This window comes from Emys orbicularis, chromosome 19, assembly GCF_028017835.1.
Source record: "Emys orbicularis isolate rEmyOrb1 chromosome 19, rEmyOrb1.hap1, whole genome shotgun sequence".
NCBI classification, from domain to species: Eukaryota; Metazoa; Chordata; order Testudines; family Emydidae; genus Emys; species Emys orbicularis.
In genome coordinates, this window is record NC_088701.1 from 20,454,772 (window position 1) to 20,471,515 (window position 16,744).

The window sequence follows — 16,744 nt, forward strand, 5'->3', positions numbered from 1 at the left end:
GGAGCGGGAAGGGGTGGAGTGGGGGCAGGGCCTGTGGCAGAGCCAGGGGCTGAGCAGTGAGCACCCCCCGGCACATTGGAAAGTTGGCGCCTGTAGCTCCAGCCCCAGAGTCGGTGCCTATACAAGGAGCCGCATATTAACTTCTGAAGAGCCGTATGTGGCTCCGGAGCCACAGGTTGGCCACCCCTGGAGTAGGGTCTAGTGGTTAGAGCAGAGGATTGGCAGTCAGGACTCTTAGATTCTACCCCCTGCTCTGAGAAGTAGTGGAGTCTACCGTCAGTACTCCCGGATTCTATTTCTGGCTCTGCCACTGACTTGCTCTGTGATCTTGGCCAAGTCTTTGCACCTCAGCTTCATTCATCAGTAGAACGGGGACAATAAACTGGCCGAGTGAATTTCATAGCAATGCAGGGCAAGCGAGTACTCACTGGGGTCCACATAAGCCCAGCTGGGGTGGAGGGGCACAGACGGTGGAGGGGAGAACGCCTCCGTTTTCATCCCTTCCCCTGAAGTTGCTTCCTCGTACGTCGGGGGTGCCGATGGGGCGGTTGCATTGTCCTTTTTCTCTCCCTGTCCCTGCTGTCCCTCGGAGTTAGGAGGCTTGTTATTCACAGAGAGCTGTGTGGCAAAGAGAAATCAGGATTAAAATAGCCATGATAGAACGAAGAGGAATAAGAACAACCTCACAGCTGGAACCATCAGCTGACACATCACAGATGGCAACTCATCTGTGGTTTGGGCCTAATCCAAAGCTCATCAACGTCATTGGAAATACACCCATCAACTTCAATGGGCTTTGGATCTCGCCTTTGGGTGAATTCAGTCCGGTACACTTGGAAACATTCAGGGTTATAATAATATATGGAGATATACCTATCTCATAGAACTCGAAGGGACCCTGAAAGGTCATCGAGTCCAGCCCCCTGCCTTTACTACCAGGACCAAGTACTGATTTTTGCCCTAGATCCCTAAGTGGCCCCCTCAAGGATTAAACTCACAACCCTGGGTTTAGCAGGCCAATGCTCAAACCACTGAGCTATCCCTCCCCCAAAGTTGGAAAGTGGAGGGTGAACAGAACCTCACTCCAGGCCCCATCCGAAGAGAAGGTGGAAGGAGGTCAAAATGGAGGAGGAGAGCAGGGCCGTAGCAACAAAGAACGTGGCCCCCTCCGAACGGTGGCCCCCTCCGAACGTATGTCCGGGCGGGGCCCCTTACAATGCAGAAACTGGAATGCGGTATTTATTTTGCCACTTTTAGGGGCCCCCTTCCTTGCGGGGGCCCCTCCGGTCGGAGGGTACGGAGGGCACTCACTACGCCTCTGGAGGAGAGAGAGCCAACGAGGGACAGATATGGAGTGGTAGAGGACAAAATGGAGGAGAAGAGAGGGCCAACAAGGGACAGATATGAGTGGAGGGGCGACCAGGGAGACGACAAAATGGAGGAGAAGAGAGGGCCAACAAGGGACAGATATGGAGTGGGAGAGGACAAAATGGAGGAGAAGAGAGGGCCAACGAGGGACAGATACGAGTGGAGGGGCGACCAGGGAAACGACAAAATGGAGGAGAAGAGAGGGCCAACGAGGGACTGATATGAGTGGAGGGGTGACCAGGGAAAGGACAAAATGGAGGAGAGAAAGGTCCAGCTAGAGACAGATTTGGAGAGAAGAGGGGAGTGGGAGAGGAGAAATGGAGGGAAGAAAAGGCAAACTAGGGATAGAAAGGGAAAGGAGGAGAGGAAAAAAACATAGATGATGAAAATCAGTTGGGGAGGACACACAGGATAATAAATTATAGGCAACTGAGTGTGAGAGGAGGCACAGCCGTTGGAAATGGCTGAGGGAGAGTCCTCTGTCCATTAGAACCCTTAGAGCAGTGATACTCTGACCTCAGGAGCCAAATTAGCGATCAACATTACCCAAAAGAGCCACAGTCATGTGAATTCATTGTTTCATTTACTATATATATATATATTTCTCACAGCTAAATGACTGACCACGTATTATTATTTTATCAACTACAATTGGTTAATAATATAGTAAAAGCATCCTGATTGGTTAATAACTTCAATTGGTTAATAATTAAATCATCCATGTTTTAATATCATGTGCTGCAAAGAGACACATTAAAGAGCCACTTGCAGCTTGCGAGCCTCAGTCGGAGTCTCACTGCCTTGGGGTGTCTCACGGCGGGCTCCTAAAATCACTAGGCACTAGCGCTAGATGCCAAATGTGAATTAATGTCCATGGGACCTTTTTTTTAATTGATTTTTTTTCTACATTTCCTACAAAAAAATGTTCAGTTCTTCGACAAAGAAAAAAGAAACCACTATTCCCCCCCCCCTTTTTTTTTAACTAAAAAACAAACATTTTACCCATGAACAATTTCATTTGGTCAAAAAAATTCTCCTCCCTCCTCCCCCACCCCCAAGGAAAAGGTTCAGACAACAAAAAATCAACCAGCTCTACTTGTTAGTTTTGAAAATTGTGGCCTCCATCCTTTACACTGAGTACAATTTTCAGAAACATCTCAGTACTTTAGAAACCTAAGTCCCATTGAAAGTCCCTAGGGCCAGATAGATGCCTTGTGGGATTTTCAAAAGTGCCTAACTCCCACTGACTTTCACCTAAATATATTTGTAGGTCAGCCCTTAGGTGCTTTTTATCCACTGCCATCAGTCTCTAAGCTAGCACTCCAGGAACTTTCTCGAGAAACTTCCTTATATGAAACATCCAGCAAAGACCCATCAGCAACACATCAGAGAATCTCTATGTTCATGGGAATGTTCTCCTATCAGCAGGGTGTTTCTGTTCCCAAATGGGGCCCGGACAATTGGACATGAAGCAGATCCACTTTCATCAGCAGTTTCTTTGAAACTACCATTAAATAATAGCTTTTAAGGCCAGAGAGAACCATTGTGTTCATCTGTTCTGACCTCCTGCATTGCATAGGCCAGAGAATTGCATCTAGTAATTCCTGCATCAAGCCCATAACTTCTGCCTGAGCTAGAGCATAAATCAGAGTGAAAATAGAGCTGGAAGTTTAAGTAATAATTCTTTTACACCTGTGTCTATGACTAACGGAAAAGCCCTGAGCCAAAGCCTTTCCCCAGTTAGGCCACTCAGACCAGTAAAACTCATTCACAGGTGATGCAGGGATCAATTATCCAGGCTTTTGTGCAAGGAAATCATCATTTCACTAAGGAAAGTCTTGTGTATTCCAGGCATCTTTGCATCATACCTGCATGGTCAAAGCCAAGGTCTTAGAAATCATAGAAATTCAGGCTGGAAGGGATTTCAAGAGGTCCTCCAATCCAGCCCCACTATGCTGGGTCAGGATTAAATATTCCTACACCACCCCTGACAGATGTGGCCCAACATAGGAAGCATTCTAGCCTAGCAGATAGAACACTGGACTGGAACCCGGGAGACCGCGGGTCTATTTTTAGCTCTGACCTGCTGGGTGACCTTGGACAAGTCACTTCCCCTCTCTGTGCTTCAATTTCCCCATCTGTAAACGGGGATAATGCTACTCACCTACTTTACAAAGCATTCTGAAATCTGTGAATGAAAAGTGCTATATAAGTAGGTATTATTATTATTATTGCTATTATTATTAAAAGAAGTCTATCGCCATCCTAGTCGCTGAAATAATATCCTTGAATAGTATCGTTGAAATCAACGATAGTTTGTCATTGACTTTAAGGGAAGAAGGCTTGGGCCCATAAACAATCCCAAAATTATAAAAGATCCAAAGATGTACCTATAGAGAGAGGATATGTACCTGTATAGAGAGAGATAATGAGCATGATATAGAGCAAAGCAGCTACAGATGGTACCAGCCCATTACATGCCAGCCCCACAGTTTTGTATGTATCCACAAACACCACTCAAAGACTACGCCAGCTCACTACGCACCAATCACAGGCTAACCTCGCTCCATATGCACCAGCCAACAACTAGATAAAACCAATATCAACCAATCACTGGTTGTGTCAGCTCAACGTGCACCAGTCGCTGGCAACCTCAACTCAGACCGCACCAACGACGGGCCAGGTGAACTCAACCAACACCAATCATTGGCTAGAGAAAGCCACAATAAATCCATCACAACACAACACGAACGAATCGCCAGCTAGGCAAAACCAGTATAAACCGATCAGCGATGACATCTGTCTGTCGTCAACCAATGGCAGACATTGCATCAACGCCACATGAGCCAGGATGAGATGACCTCATTCAAATGGGGGAAAAGCCCAGGGAAGGTGAGGAAGAGGAACAAAATCCTTGCAAAATGGTCTTTTCATGCAATGATTTCTTGCATAAGGAGCTGGTATCCGCCCCAGCATCTACCCCCTCCTGTATTCAGACTCCCACTGCATCCCATCAGAGAGAGCATGTGGTACCGACCGCACGCAGAATATTGGCTCTGACTCTCCCCCTGCCAATCAAGGAGCATCCTTGCTGTAGCTACCCAGAAAGAAAACATATCTCGCTGTCCCAGGACAGACCACTAGCTGGTTATGTAACCCCTGCATACATATCGGCCGGGAGTTATGTAACCAGCCCATGGCTGCATATAGGGTGACCAGATGTCCCGATTTTATAGGGACAGTCCCGATTTTTGGGTCTTTTTCTTATATAGGTTCCTATTACCCCCCCCCCATCCCGATTTTTCACACTTGCTGTCTGGTCCCCCTAACTGCATAACAGATACTGGGGTAGCTGGCCACCGTCTACATCTAGACAGCCACTGATCTGGTGTTTATAGTGACAGCGCATCATGTCCGTGTGGGCTCAAAAGTAAAACTCAGCCAGAGAGAATCCTGCAGCCCAGAAGCATCCAGGATTAGATATATATAGTTATGTGTGTGTGTGTGGTAACCAGAGGATGCTGTGTTGCCATGGCAACTGACTTCTCGAGGTAGGGGTGGGTGGGAAAGCACAACCCCCCTCCCCCATCCCAATTCAATTAATTACATGTCAGGGGACAAGGGGTTAAACCTGCTCCTTTTTAGCCAACCTGCTGGTGGTACAGAAAAAATAACCTTCACAAAGCGCAAGGATGGAGCTAAACTCGGCATGGGCAGGATACCATAGGGCTATGCACAAATACAGACTGAATCGGAACACTCACCCTATAACCTCCCGGTGATATAACCCTCCGCTCCATTTCCCTGCCGGATCCCTTCTGTTATAGGCCCCCGATTCATGCACCATGCAGCTGGGCAGTGCAAGGACGCCCACCTCTCGGCTCCATCTCAACACTATGATTTTTAATCCCTGGGCCTAAATAGTCCCATTCCCCCTTTGCAAAGTTTGGGGGCAGAAAGGTTAGCCTGGTGTTTGGGTCCCGACCTACCTTCCCTTGGGTCATCGTGCCTCACGGGTGATGCTCTCCTGCTTGGGACACCGACCGTTGTGCACCAACACTTGTGCAGAGCACTACGAGCCGCAGCAGAGAGAACGCCTCTTGCCTCTCTTGTGCCCGCCTGGTGATAGGTTTGCACGCTGCAGTCAAGCCAGCCTCTGCAGCCTGTGCTGATGCTCTTACGTTCCAGCAACATCCACCGAGCTACCAGTCTGCTGGAGAAAGGACTGTACCATTTCCACTCCGCAGGGCAGGGGGAAGGAAGCCAGGCAAAACGGGGGGTGGGGGGGAGAGGAGGATGCAATCACATGCCAGGACAAAAGCCACCCAGCAAGTGCCAGGATGGAGCTGAGGGGGGGTGGAGAAGTGGAGGGATGCAGAAGACATGCTCTTCCTGCAGCATCTCTCTCTGCTACATCACATCAGAGCCAATCGCAGCCCAGGGGGGTGAGTAATTTCCCCATGGCACCGCAACACCGTCGCTAGGGTTACCAGCCCTCCAGGATTGTCCTGGCATCTCCAGGAATTAAAGATTAATCTTTAATGAAGGATTATGTGACGTGATGAAACCTCCAGGAATACGTCCAACCGAAATCAGCGGCCCTGACAGTCGAACATGCCGTCTCCACCTCCCTGTTGGCAGAGGGAGGGAGGAGAGGACGGCTTTGGAGTGAAAGGCTCTGCCTTGCCCCTGAGCTGCTCCGGGCTCAAAGGAAGGCCTGAGACAAGATCTGTAACACGAGACGGAGGAGTGAAATGCGCCCCGGTGCGGCTCATTTCCAGTGTCACCCCAGCCCTGGCTCTGCGACGCAGGGAGCAGATCATGAACCTCACGGCCCCCACTCATGCACCCAGTTCAAACCCGGGTCTATGGCGCAGGGAGGGGATCAAGAACTTCACCACAACAGGGTGCAACCCCCACACAGACCCCCCAGCTCAGACCCAGCTCTGTGACACAGGCGCAGGGTCACGGACCTCACAGCTCAGGGGATGGAGCCCCCACTCCCAGACCCGACTCAGCCCCACCTCTGTAACGCAAGGAGGGATTCAGCAAGGACTTCACAAGCCAGGGTCGGAGCCCCCATTCAGGGCCCCCAGCTCTGTGGCCTAGGAGCGATTGTTATTAACACGCTCGATCATCTGGAGGGAAATTAGAAACAACAGAGTTTGAATGAAGGGAGATGAATTCAACTACACAAGCAGGACAGCTGGAATGCTCGGGGTGAGACCAAAGCTTCACCCATCACACTCCACCCCAACAAGACCTCAGTGCTGGAGGCTGTACAGCGCGGGCAGCAGAACATAAGAACGGCCACACTGGGTCAGACCAAAGGTCCATCTAGCCCAGTATCCTGTCTTCCGACAGTGGCCAATGCCAGGTGCCCCAGAGGGAATGAACAGAACGGGGAATCAAGTGATCAGCATACGGTGGCCTACAATGGTCCTATGCTATGTCCCTGCCCTGGGGTGACTCCAACCCTTTCATCGAATAACCCAAACACCCCAATCACCGTTTTGAGCCAAACACTGCCAACATCCTCCCAAAAATCAGTTTTCAGCTGAAATTTTCGGCTTTCATTTTCCTAACAAAAAAATCAGACGCGTTCAAGGAAAGCAGACATTTCCCCTGAAAATTACATTGAGCCAAAAACCCAATTTTCTGTCGACAAGGGTTTCAGGAGAAGAATTGTGACTAGCTGCAGTGTTAACCCTTTCCACTCTGCAGCACTTTTACCCTTGACACGGGAACTTTAATCTAAAGCGTAACCAGAAAAATTAAGGGTGGGATTTTACTCCCTTAGGCAGTGCAAGTGGATACCATGACCTCATCTGGAAGGAGGGTCCCAACTATGGGATCACCTCTCTCTGCTCCTGCTTGATGTTCTCCTTCCCCAACACTTTCATGCTCCTCGCTGGGAGTGGGACCGCTCTACTGTGTCCAGGAAAGTCTCGTCTATGTACCTCTCTACTTCCCTTAGCCCCTCCAGTTCAGCCACTCTGATCTCAAGACCCCGTCTTCTGTCCTTGAGGTCCATGAACTGCTTGCACCGAATTCACACATACGCCACCTGCCCACAAGGCAGGTCATCATATATGCTATTTTCAGTGCAATAAACTGGACAGCCTCCTCTCTGTTGCTGGACTTCTGCCTGCATTATTTTTACTCTTGGTGGGGTTTGTTTGCTTGCTCCTGTGTGTGGCTTGGGGGGGGTTGGAGAGCAGGTGGGGGGTGGATCTGGCTCTCACATGCTCTCTCTAAACTCCCCTCTTCGCTTACAAACTGGCTTTTTAAATCCCTGTCCTTCTGGAAGGAGCCACACCCACTTGTCAAGGGATTTTAAAGGGATTAGGGATCAAAGGGTGGCAGACTACAGCCAGCCTTAGGTTAGGAAGCAAAACAAAACACAAACAAAGCATCGCCACACCCAGGCAAGCCTCTGAAATAGAAAAAGGTGTTTCAGGCACAGTCTGGTGTTTGCAAGAGGTTTGCCTGTTTCTGAGGTCCATTACAAATGCCCAGCAAGAGGCAGCCAGCCACTGCACCAGAAAGACGAAGGACTATGCAGTAGTTAGAGTGCTAGCCTGGGACTTGGGCAATGTAGGTTGAATTCCCTGAGCTGTCGCAGATTTCCTGCATGACCTCTGCCCAGTCACTATGTGCCTCAGTTTCCCATCTGTAAAATGAGGCTAAAAGCACTGCCCTGTCTTAAAGGGGTGTTGTGAGAATAAACACATTAAAGACTGGGAGGTGCTCAGCTTTTGTGGTTGTGGGGCCATGTTAGTACCCAGGGGTAGGCAGGGGTGAAAGTAACTTACAGGATTTACCGGTACTGCCGGAGTCCTGAGGGGGGCGTGGCCTCATCCAGAAGAGGCGTGAGCTCAACCGGAAGAGGCGGGGCCTCTCAAGATTTAAGGGGCTCGGGGCTCCCCGCAGCTGCAGGGAGCTCCGAGCCCTTTAAATCCTGGCCCCAGCCTGGCCGCCAGAGCTGCGGGCGGGATTTAAAGGGCTCTGGGCTCCCCAGCGGGGAGCCCAGAGCCCTTTAAATCCCTGCCACGGAAGCCGGTGCGGTCCGGCATGGCATACTGGCTCTTGCCGGTATGCCGGACCGGACCGGCTTACTTTCACCTCTGGGGGTAGGTCTACCCAGCAATTAGACACCCGCGGCTGGCCCGTGCCAGCTGACTCAGGCTGCGGGGCTGTTTCACCGCTGTGTAGACATCTGGGCTCAGGCTGCAAGGCGGGAGGGTCCCAGAGCCTGGAAACAGCCCTGCAGCCCAAGCCCCTCAAGCCCGAGTCAGCGGGCATAGGCCAGCCACAGGTTTTTCTTTGCCCTAAGACAGAGGAGTTTTCATTCCAGACAGGGAGCAGGAAGGATCATTATTATACCCATTTTATAGAGAAGGAGCTGAAAGATCACATGACTGGCCCACGGTCATACAGGAAGTATGTGGCAGAGACAAGGAATTGAAGCCAGAGTTCTCCATGCCCCATCACAAATCCAGCCATTCACAAATTCATCCTTCCTCCAATCCCCTTACATGCTGTACAATCTCCCTCCGTCAGCGAGCAACATATTCTAAGCTGCAGGCTGGAAGGTTTGGCCTATACAACCCAGGGGCAGCTGGGGTTTGAACCCTGGTCTCCTGTACTACCCACTGGTGCACTCCACTCCAGATTACAGAAAGCATTAGGCCTTGTCTACACACAGAAGCTGTGTGAACTGAACCAGCATCAATCTGGAATAGCTCCACTCGAGCGACGTAAGATCACCGGCCAAGCCGCTTCACGGCTGCTCTGTCGTTTGAAGGATGCGTTCCGTTGTCCTGGCACGAGTCAGTTCGGAAAAGACAAGCTAGTCTGCGTTTAAGCACGGGCACCTACGTCACTAAGTTGCCAGATCCTCAAAGGTATTGAGGGGTTGAAATACCTTTATGGATCTGGGCCCAAACCACTTTGGAAAACTTTCTCCACGCTTCTTTAAATGCCTCCAGATCTGGGGAGTGTTTTTGGTTTCACGAAACAACCACAATGGTAAAGTTAAAAACTAAAGCAAACAAAATTCCACACTCCCTGAAAGTAGAACAAACTATGCCAGAGGGTGGCAATGAGTGGACGGATAAATATTAAGACAAGACACTCCCTGGGATTAAATTATTCAGCTACTTAGGAGAACATTTGGGTCATCACCCCCTCCCCAGAAGAACATGTTCTTACCACTTTCCTGTAAATTAAATGCTATTAAGTGAAGGTGGTTGCACAGGTATGCAAGGTTGCACTGCCAGGACTGGGGGAGTAAAACAGGTTCAGGTGACATTTGAAATGAACATGGTCTTTCCATGCCTGTGTACGGTCCCTTGTCTAAAGCAAACTATTAGGAAGGTACTTTATATAACAACATGATCCAGAGACCCGTGCCAGTGAACTCTGAAATGCTCATCAGGTTGAACAGCAGGTGACCTGCGGGTGCCTTAAAGTGACAGAGCAATCTGTCAGGTCAGCCTAGGTGATGAATGTAGGAAGGAGAGAACAAATAAGAATTACACAAGCTTTGCTAGACTCGCTCCTGCGTTTCTTCATGGTGAAAACCACAATGTGGCATGAGAGTTAAAATCCAGAGTTGCGTCTGAGCTAGTTTGGAAAGCATCAGAAACGGGCCCCCGGAAGTTTTAGAGAAATGAGGTTAGTTTTGCTGCTTTGTGGAACTGCGTCCCCTTGGTAGATCACAACATGAATCTCTGTGCTGAATAAAATAAAAGGGGTATCATGGAATCATAGAAAGGTAGGGCTGGGAGGTGACCTCAAAAGGTCATCTAGTTCGGCCCTCTGCTCTAAGGCAGGAACAAGTACATCCCTGAGACAGGTGTTCGTTTTGGAGAGGGACTAGCATAAGTATCAAAAAGGCTTTATGGGAATCATAGAAAGGTAGGGTGGGAAGGGACCTCAAGAAATCACCAAGTAATTTTGATGGATAGTATCAATGTTTATTTTTCAGCATTTTTTTTTCAATTTTTATCAATTTAAATTTTCACACTTGTACAGAATCATGGGTGTTAAGCATTTTTTCTATGTTTATCAATTTAAATGTTCACAGTTGCAGGAAATTATGGGGGTCACACAATGGGGAAGGTCAGGCAATTATTTAATTAGATTTAATTGAGATTCAAAAAGTTAATGTCTTATAACAGTTAAAACATACATTGTAAACATCATATGTATATATATAAGTAAATAGCCTTAAATCAAACTAATACGTTCTCAAGAAGAATTTTTCTTACTTTGCCTATCTGTAAGTGTTGATTATTATCAATGGAAATTTTGTGTGTAGGTTTGTGTGCGTACAGTGAAATCAACATTTATTGATATTTACTGATAAAACTCTAATCCTTCCAATCCTATTCACAGGTCAGGTTTTCTCAACTCTTTACCAACTGAGGCCTCACAGGTGCCGAATAGAGTGGGACAATTACCACCCATATCTTATATACGACACTCCTGTTAATACACCCAGAATGATATTAGCCTTTTCCACAACAACATCACATCGTTGACTCATATTTAATTTGCGAGTCACTGTAACCCTCAGATCCTTTTCAGCAATACTACAGCGGAGGCATTTTGTAGCTGTTTGTTTGACTTTTCCTTCTTACGTGTAGTACTTTCATAGAATATCAGGGATGGAAGGGACCTCAGGAGGTATCTAGTCCAACCCCCTGCTCAAAGCAGGACCAATCCCCAGACAGATTTTTGCTCCAGATCCCTAAATGGCCCCCTCAAGGATTGAACTCACAACCCTGGGTTTGCACTTATCTTTATTGAATTTCATCTTGTTGATTTCAGACCAACTTTCCAATTTATCATGGTTTTTTTTATTTAATTCTAATCCTGTCCTCCAAAGTGCTTGCAACCCCTCCCATCTTGGTGTCATCTGCACATTTTATAAGCATATTGCCCACTCCATTATCCAAGTCATTAATGAAATATTGAATAGTAGGTGATCCAGGACGGACCCTGCTGGACCTCACTAGATACGTCCCCAACTTTGATAGAGAACCATCTAGTTTTGCACACACTTAATAGTAATTTCATCTAGACCACACCTCCCTAGTTTGCTTATGAGAATGTCACGTGAGATTGTGTCAACGGTAAAGAGCTCGCGTTGATTCAGGATCATTGAATGTCCTCACATGGGAGCATTGGGTATTGATTCAAGTTCATGATAGCAGGACTTCATCCTTTTCCCCATGTAATGGTTTTGTCAATGCAATCTATTGTCATACTGGGACCTCTCCCAGGTCGTCCTGACCCCCTGACACCTGTTCGTGATCCCCACTTTGAGAACCTATGGTCTAATGGACTCACATAGTAGCAGATACACCAGCTGCTACTCCCTGGCGCTGCTGTGGATTAATAAGAAGCAGGTTCCCTGCTCCAGAGACTAATCCACCCAACATGGAAGAAACAAAGGGATTGGGATATTTTTAGTGCCTTGTGCATCCACATGAGAGGTCTGGGGAGCCTCACGAGACTATGTTCCTGTGCAATTTACAAGGGAGAGCAGCAATTACATTGAAATCTGTGGGGCAGGTTTCAATCTCAGTTACACCAGCGCAAATCTGGAGTGAATCCACTGAAATAAGAACATAAAAACGGCCATACTGGGTCAGACCAATGGTCCATCTAGCCCAGTATCCTGTCTTCTGACAGCGGCCAATGCCAGGTGCCCCAGAGGGAATGAACAGAACAGGGAATCATCAAGTGATCCATCCCCTGTCGTCCACTCCCAGCTTCCAGGAATCAGAAGCCAGGGACACCCAGAGCATGGGGTTGCATCCCTAGCCATCTTGGCTTATAGCCATTGATGGACCTATTCTCCATGAACTTATCTCATTCTTTTTTGAACCCCTATTATAGTTTTGGCCTTCACAACATCCCCTGGCAATGAGTTCCACAGGTTGACTGTGCATTGTGTAAAGAAATACTTCCTTTTGTTTGTTTTAAACCTGCTGCCTATTCATTTAATAGGATGATCCCTGGTTCATGTTTTATGAGGAGTAAATAACACTTCCTTTTTCACTTTCTCCACAGCAGTCATGATTTTATATCCCCCCATAGTCATCTCTTTTCCAAGCTGAAAAGTCTCAATCTTTTTAATCTCTCCTCATATGGAAGCTGTTCCATACCCCTAATCATTTTTGTCGCCCTTCTCTGTTGCCTTTTCCAATTCTAATATATCTTTTTTGAGATGGGGTTACCAGAACTGCACACAGTATTCAAACTGTGGGCATCTGCACTGCTCCGGATTTACACCAGATTAACTGAGAGCAGAATTTGGCTCGATGTAGTGAAATGTACCCATTGATAATTTATAGTCAGTATTTTTATATGTGACCCTCTGAACCACCCAAACCCCACATTTTGTCAACTAAATAAGTGGCCTTGTTTTCAGAGGTGATGAATGGCTGGCAGTTCTCGTTGATTTCAGCTGGAGTTCGGGGTGCTCAGCCTATCCAAAAAGCCGACCTACCTATAGGCATCTGAGGCTGGGACTGTCAAAAGCACTTATGTGTTTACAAAGTGCCTAAGGGGATGCCTACACTGGGATAAAAAACCCTCCGCACTGAATCTCAGAACCCGGGTCAGCTGACTCTGGTTCACGGGGTCAGGCTATGCAGCTAAAAAGAGCAATGTAGACATTCAGGCTCCAGCTCTGAGACCCTCCCCCCGCTGGGGGCACAGAGCCCCTGCTCCAGCCCGAGCCAAAACACTGCAATTTTAGAGCCCCATATCCCGAGCCTTGCGAGCTCATCAGCTGGCCGTGCCACAGGTCTTGTATTGCCATGGAGACATACTCTAAGCATAGGCAGTGCTGCCTAGTGGATGGAGCACAGCTCTGCCACTCAGAAACCTGCTTTCCACCCCGAGCTCTGCCACGGGCCTGCTGCAGGATGGTTGGCCGGTCATTTTACCGCCCCGTGCCTCAGTTTCTCCATCTGTTAAATGGGGATCATGTGCCTGACCTACTTTGTCCAGCGCGTTGAGAGCTGCTGCTGAAAAGCGCTGGATAAGCGCTAGGGATTGTTATCGGTGATAGAGGCGTACACGTCCCTTTGAAAGTCAATTAGACTTTTGCTCCTAAGATACTTAGCCTAAATAAGCATTCTCCCCTAAATACGGATTTAGGTGGGTGACTTTAGAGGACCACCTTGGGAAAATCTATTCCAAAATTTCTTTTTTGTTTAAAACAATACTTTACAAATGATACTAGAGGCCAGCACATTCTGTAAACCACACGGATACTGCAGTGTCTCATTTGGAGATTTTTACAACACATTCTATCCCCTAGCAATAAGCGGCCAGCTACCCTCATTCCCCTCCTGTAGACCTATATACTTCAGGGGAAATACTCCAGCACTAACCAAACGTTGAGACGGTTGTGTTCCTATCTGGGACCATGCAGATCCCAAAGCCCAGAACAAAGCATGCAAGAGCTGAGGACAAACCATTCTGCACCAAGAAAGATCCAGCTGTTGCATGAGCTTCCAGAGGAGAGTGGGTGAAGGCAGAGCTTAACTGTCTCTAGGAAATACTGCAGACACCTTCCTCCGAAAAGCCTTTCCACCATACCAAGAACAGCAAGGACGCCCCCAGCTAGCCAGACAACCCACTCCAAAAAAACTGTAACAAAAAATCGACCGAAAGAACCATACCAATAAACAGATATATCCCAAGTAGAGATTTTATCCCCCAGAAATGGAGCAGGGCCAGAGATTCTATGAAGCCCAGGAGAGACTTTGATATTGCTATTGATTTTACATGCCAATGGCAGCTGTCTAGATACTGTAGGCATGGCAACAATATAAACTCTGAGATTCAATAGATAGATAGAGTGAGTGAGTGAGTGAGTGGAGATAGATAGATAGATAGATAGATAGATAGATAGATAGATAGATAGATAGATAGATAGATAGATAGATAGATAGATTTACTCAATGCAAGTAGGGGGGGACAGAGTTTCCTCTGGAGCTAGTAGAAATTCTTCTTTAAAAGAATCAATGAAAAACAATAAACATTTTGCTAATTTTTTGCTGGTTTTTTTATCGACTTGCCCTATGTAACCATTAGCGCCTCAAACGCAATTTCAGGTTCGGCTGCTTCTTCCTGGAAAATGCAGACATCGTCATATCATACCGACCAATGACGCGGGCTAGGAATGAGACGTCTGCAGATCCCCGCATGATGGAAGGGAAACTGCTGACCCAGCTGAACTATGCTAACCTTTGGCCTGTGCCGTCAAGATCTTCTCTTGTGCAATTGTCTCCTAGTCTCAAACCTCCCTTGAGGTGCAAAGATGACAGTGATGGGGCTGGCTAGTTAGCTCCGGGCTGTCCCTGGATGGACAGGACATTGTCTATGAAATACTATCTGGTTTCAGCTCATGGGCAGAGAAGATGTTAGCTCATATGTCAGGTGATCTTCCTTGAGTGATGGTTGCCAGACAAGCTAGCAATAGGCTGCATTTTGGCTGCCTTTGCTACACCTGGTGATGCTGACAGATGTGTATTAGGATGGTAGGACTTGCTCGGTTCCATTGCTTCTGGGGAGGTTGCAATTGGCGGAGCTAAATAATTTCTCATTGGCCCTTAGGGAACCCTGCAGCGACAAGCGTTATCACCATTGTTATTCAGTGCCCACAGCAAATCCAAGTCCCCAGAGACCTGATATTGCACAGCACAGCTTACGATGCCTCCAAGCATGCTGTTGATGTCCCAGATCTATATTCATCAGATCATGGCCACTCCATTTCAATGTAGACATGCTGTCTGGCCGGACGGCACAAGGCATGCAAGTCTTAAGGTCAAAACCCAGCCTGGATAAGATGGAAACAATATTGCCTGCCAGGGGGGAAAAATGGGGGTGTCCTTATATACAGTATTGCCAACCCCAAATGTTGAAAAATCATGAGTCAGGCTCACTAAAAATCATGTGATTGGCTTTAAAATCATTAGATTGTGTAAAAATCCTAGATTTGCTGCTCTTTTTATTTGCCTTCTGCTTTTTTTGAGGCTTTAGGGTGCACTGGGGTCACATTTTGAAGCTTTCTCCGCAGCCACGAGGGCTAGGAACTTACTTTTGCTTGAAGAATGAAGGCTGAAATCATTCCCTATCCACTTGCCTCCAGGAGCTGGGGCTTTAAGGAGACTCATTATCATGAGTCTCATGAGACTCATTACAAAATCATCAGAGCTGGCATATTCAGCAATAGCCATGTTCATTGATCTTTGCTGCAAGCAAGCTGACAAGGATTGTACCAGTTGGGCATGGGGGGCAGGTTGCTCTGATGGGAAGGAGTTTTCTTTTCCTCTCTGTATTGGTTCATTCCTGGAACGGAGGCAGTTTCACTCTGGCATAGTCAGAAGCCGGGGCCATTCCACCTGGACTCAACGAAATACAGCTTGGTGGCCTCTAAGCTGGAGAATCGCCCCAGCTGGGATTTTCAAAAGCACCCAAGTAATTTAGAGGCACTGGGTAAAATTTCCCAAAGCACCTCAGCATAGGTCTATGCTGCAGCTGGGAGCGCGCCTCCCAGCCCGGGGAGACAGACTTGCGCTAACAGGGATCCAGTGAGCCTGCTAAAAACAGAAGTGTGGATGCTACATCTCGGCCTCTCAAGCCTAGCGGGTCACAACATCCACACTGCCGTTTTTTAGCGTACTATCTTGATCCCTGTTAGCAGCATCTGTCTACCCGGGCTGGGAGACCCGTGCCCAGCTGCAGTGTAGACATCCCTGAATGACTTAGATGCTTGAGTCCCACTGACTTTCAAAGTATTCCGCATTAGAGCCAGTGGGTGGGAAACCGGCAGGGAATTATAGGCGCATGGGTGTATCTGCAAATTAAAAGGATGATGAGGATTCTGTCGTTGCTACCATTATCACTAATGACAGTCATGGGACGGACAGGCTGACTAAGGATCACATGTTGGCTCTCAGACGCTACTGACATTGAAACGGCCCAGATTTGCAGATACATCCGTGTTCCCATCATTCCCTGCCACTTGCCCTGGCACATTCCCCTTGGGCAGGGATGGCATACATCAGCATGGAAGGGATTAATCTTCAGGGAACATGGTAGAAGTACAGAAGTTGGGAAAGAAAGAAAGAAAGAAAGAAAGAAAGAAAGAAAGAAAGAAAGAAAGAAATTCACAGGTTTTAAATAGACACCATCAATATAAAATTCAAATCTATATTTAAATGCCCTTGGTTCAGACTGGCAGTCTCAAGGACACAGTATTGGACTGGGAACCAGAAGCTGACCGTGGGCAATTCTTTTCCATTTTAACCAGCTTCCAGAGGCCCCCACCAAGATCATGGCCGTT

At 47.7% G+C, this 16,744-nt stretch overlaps 1 protein-coding gene across 1 annotated transcript in view; it reads right to left on the minus strand.

Annotated features, from left to right (window-relative positions):
- FAIM2 (Fas apoptotic inhibitory molecule 2) overlaps window positions 1-5,372 on the minus strand; it is a 32,544-nt gene extending 27,172 nt beyond the window's left edge. Inside the window, exons 1-2 of the mRNA XM_065419257.1 lie at window positions 5,358-5,372; window positions 429-618 (exon numbers count right to left, since the gene is read on the minus strand). Of these exons, the coding sequence (XP_065275329.1) occupies window positions 429-618; window positions 5,358-5,372 (205 nt within the window). The remainder of the gene's footprint in view (window positions 1-428; window positions 619-5,357) is intronic.
- Between the last annotated feature and the right edge of the window lie 11,372 nt (window positions 5,373-16,744).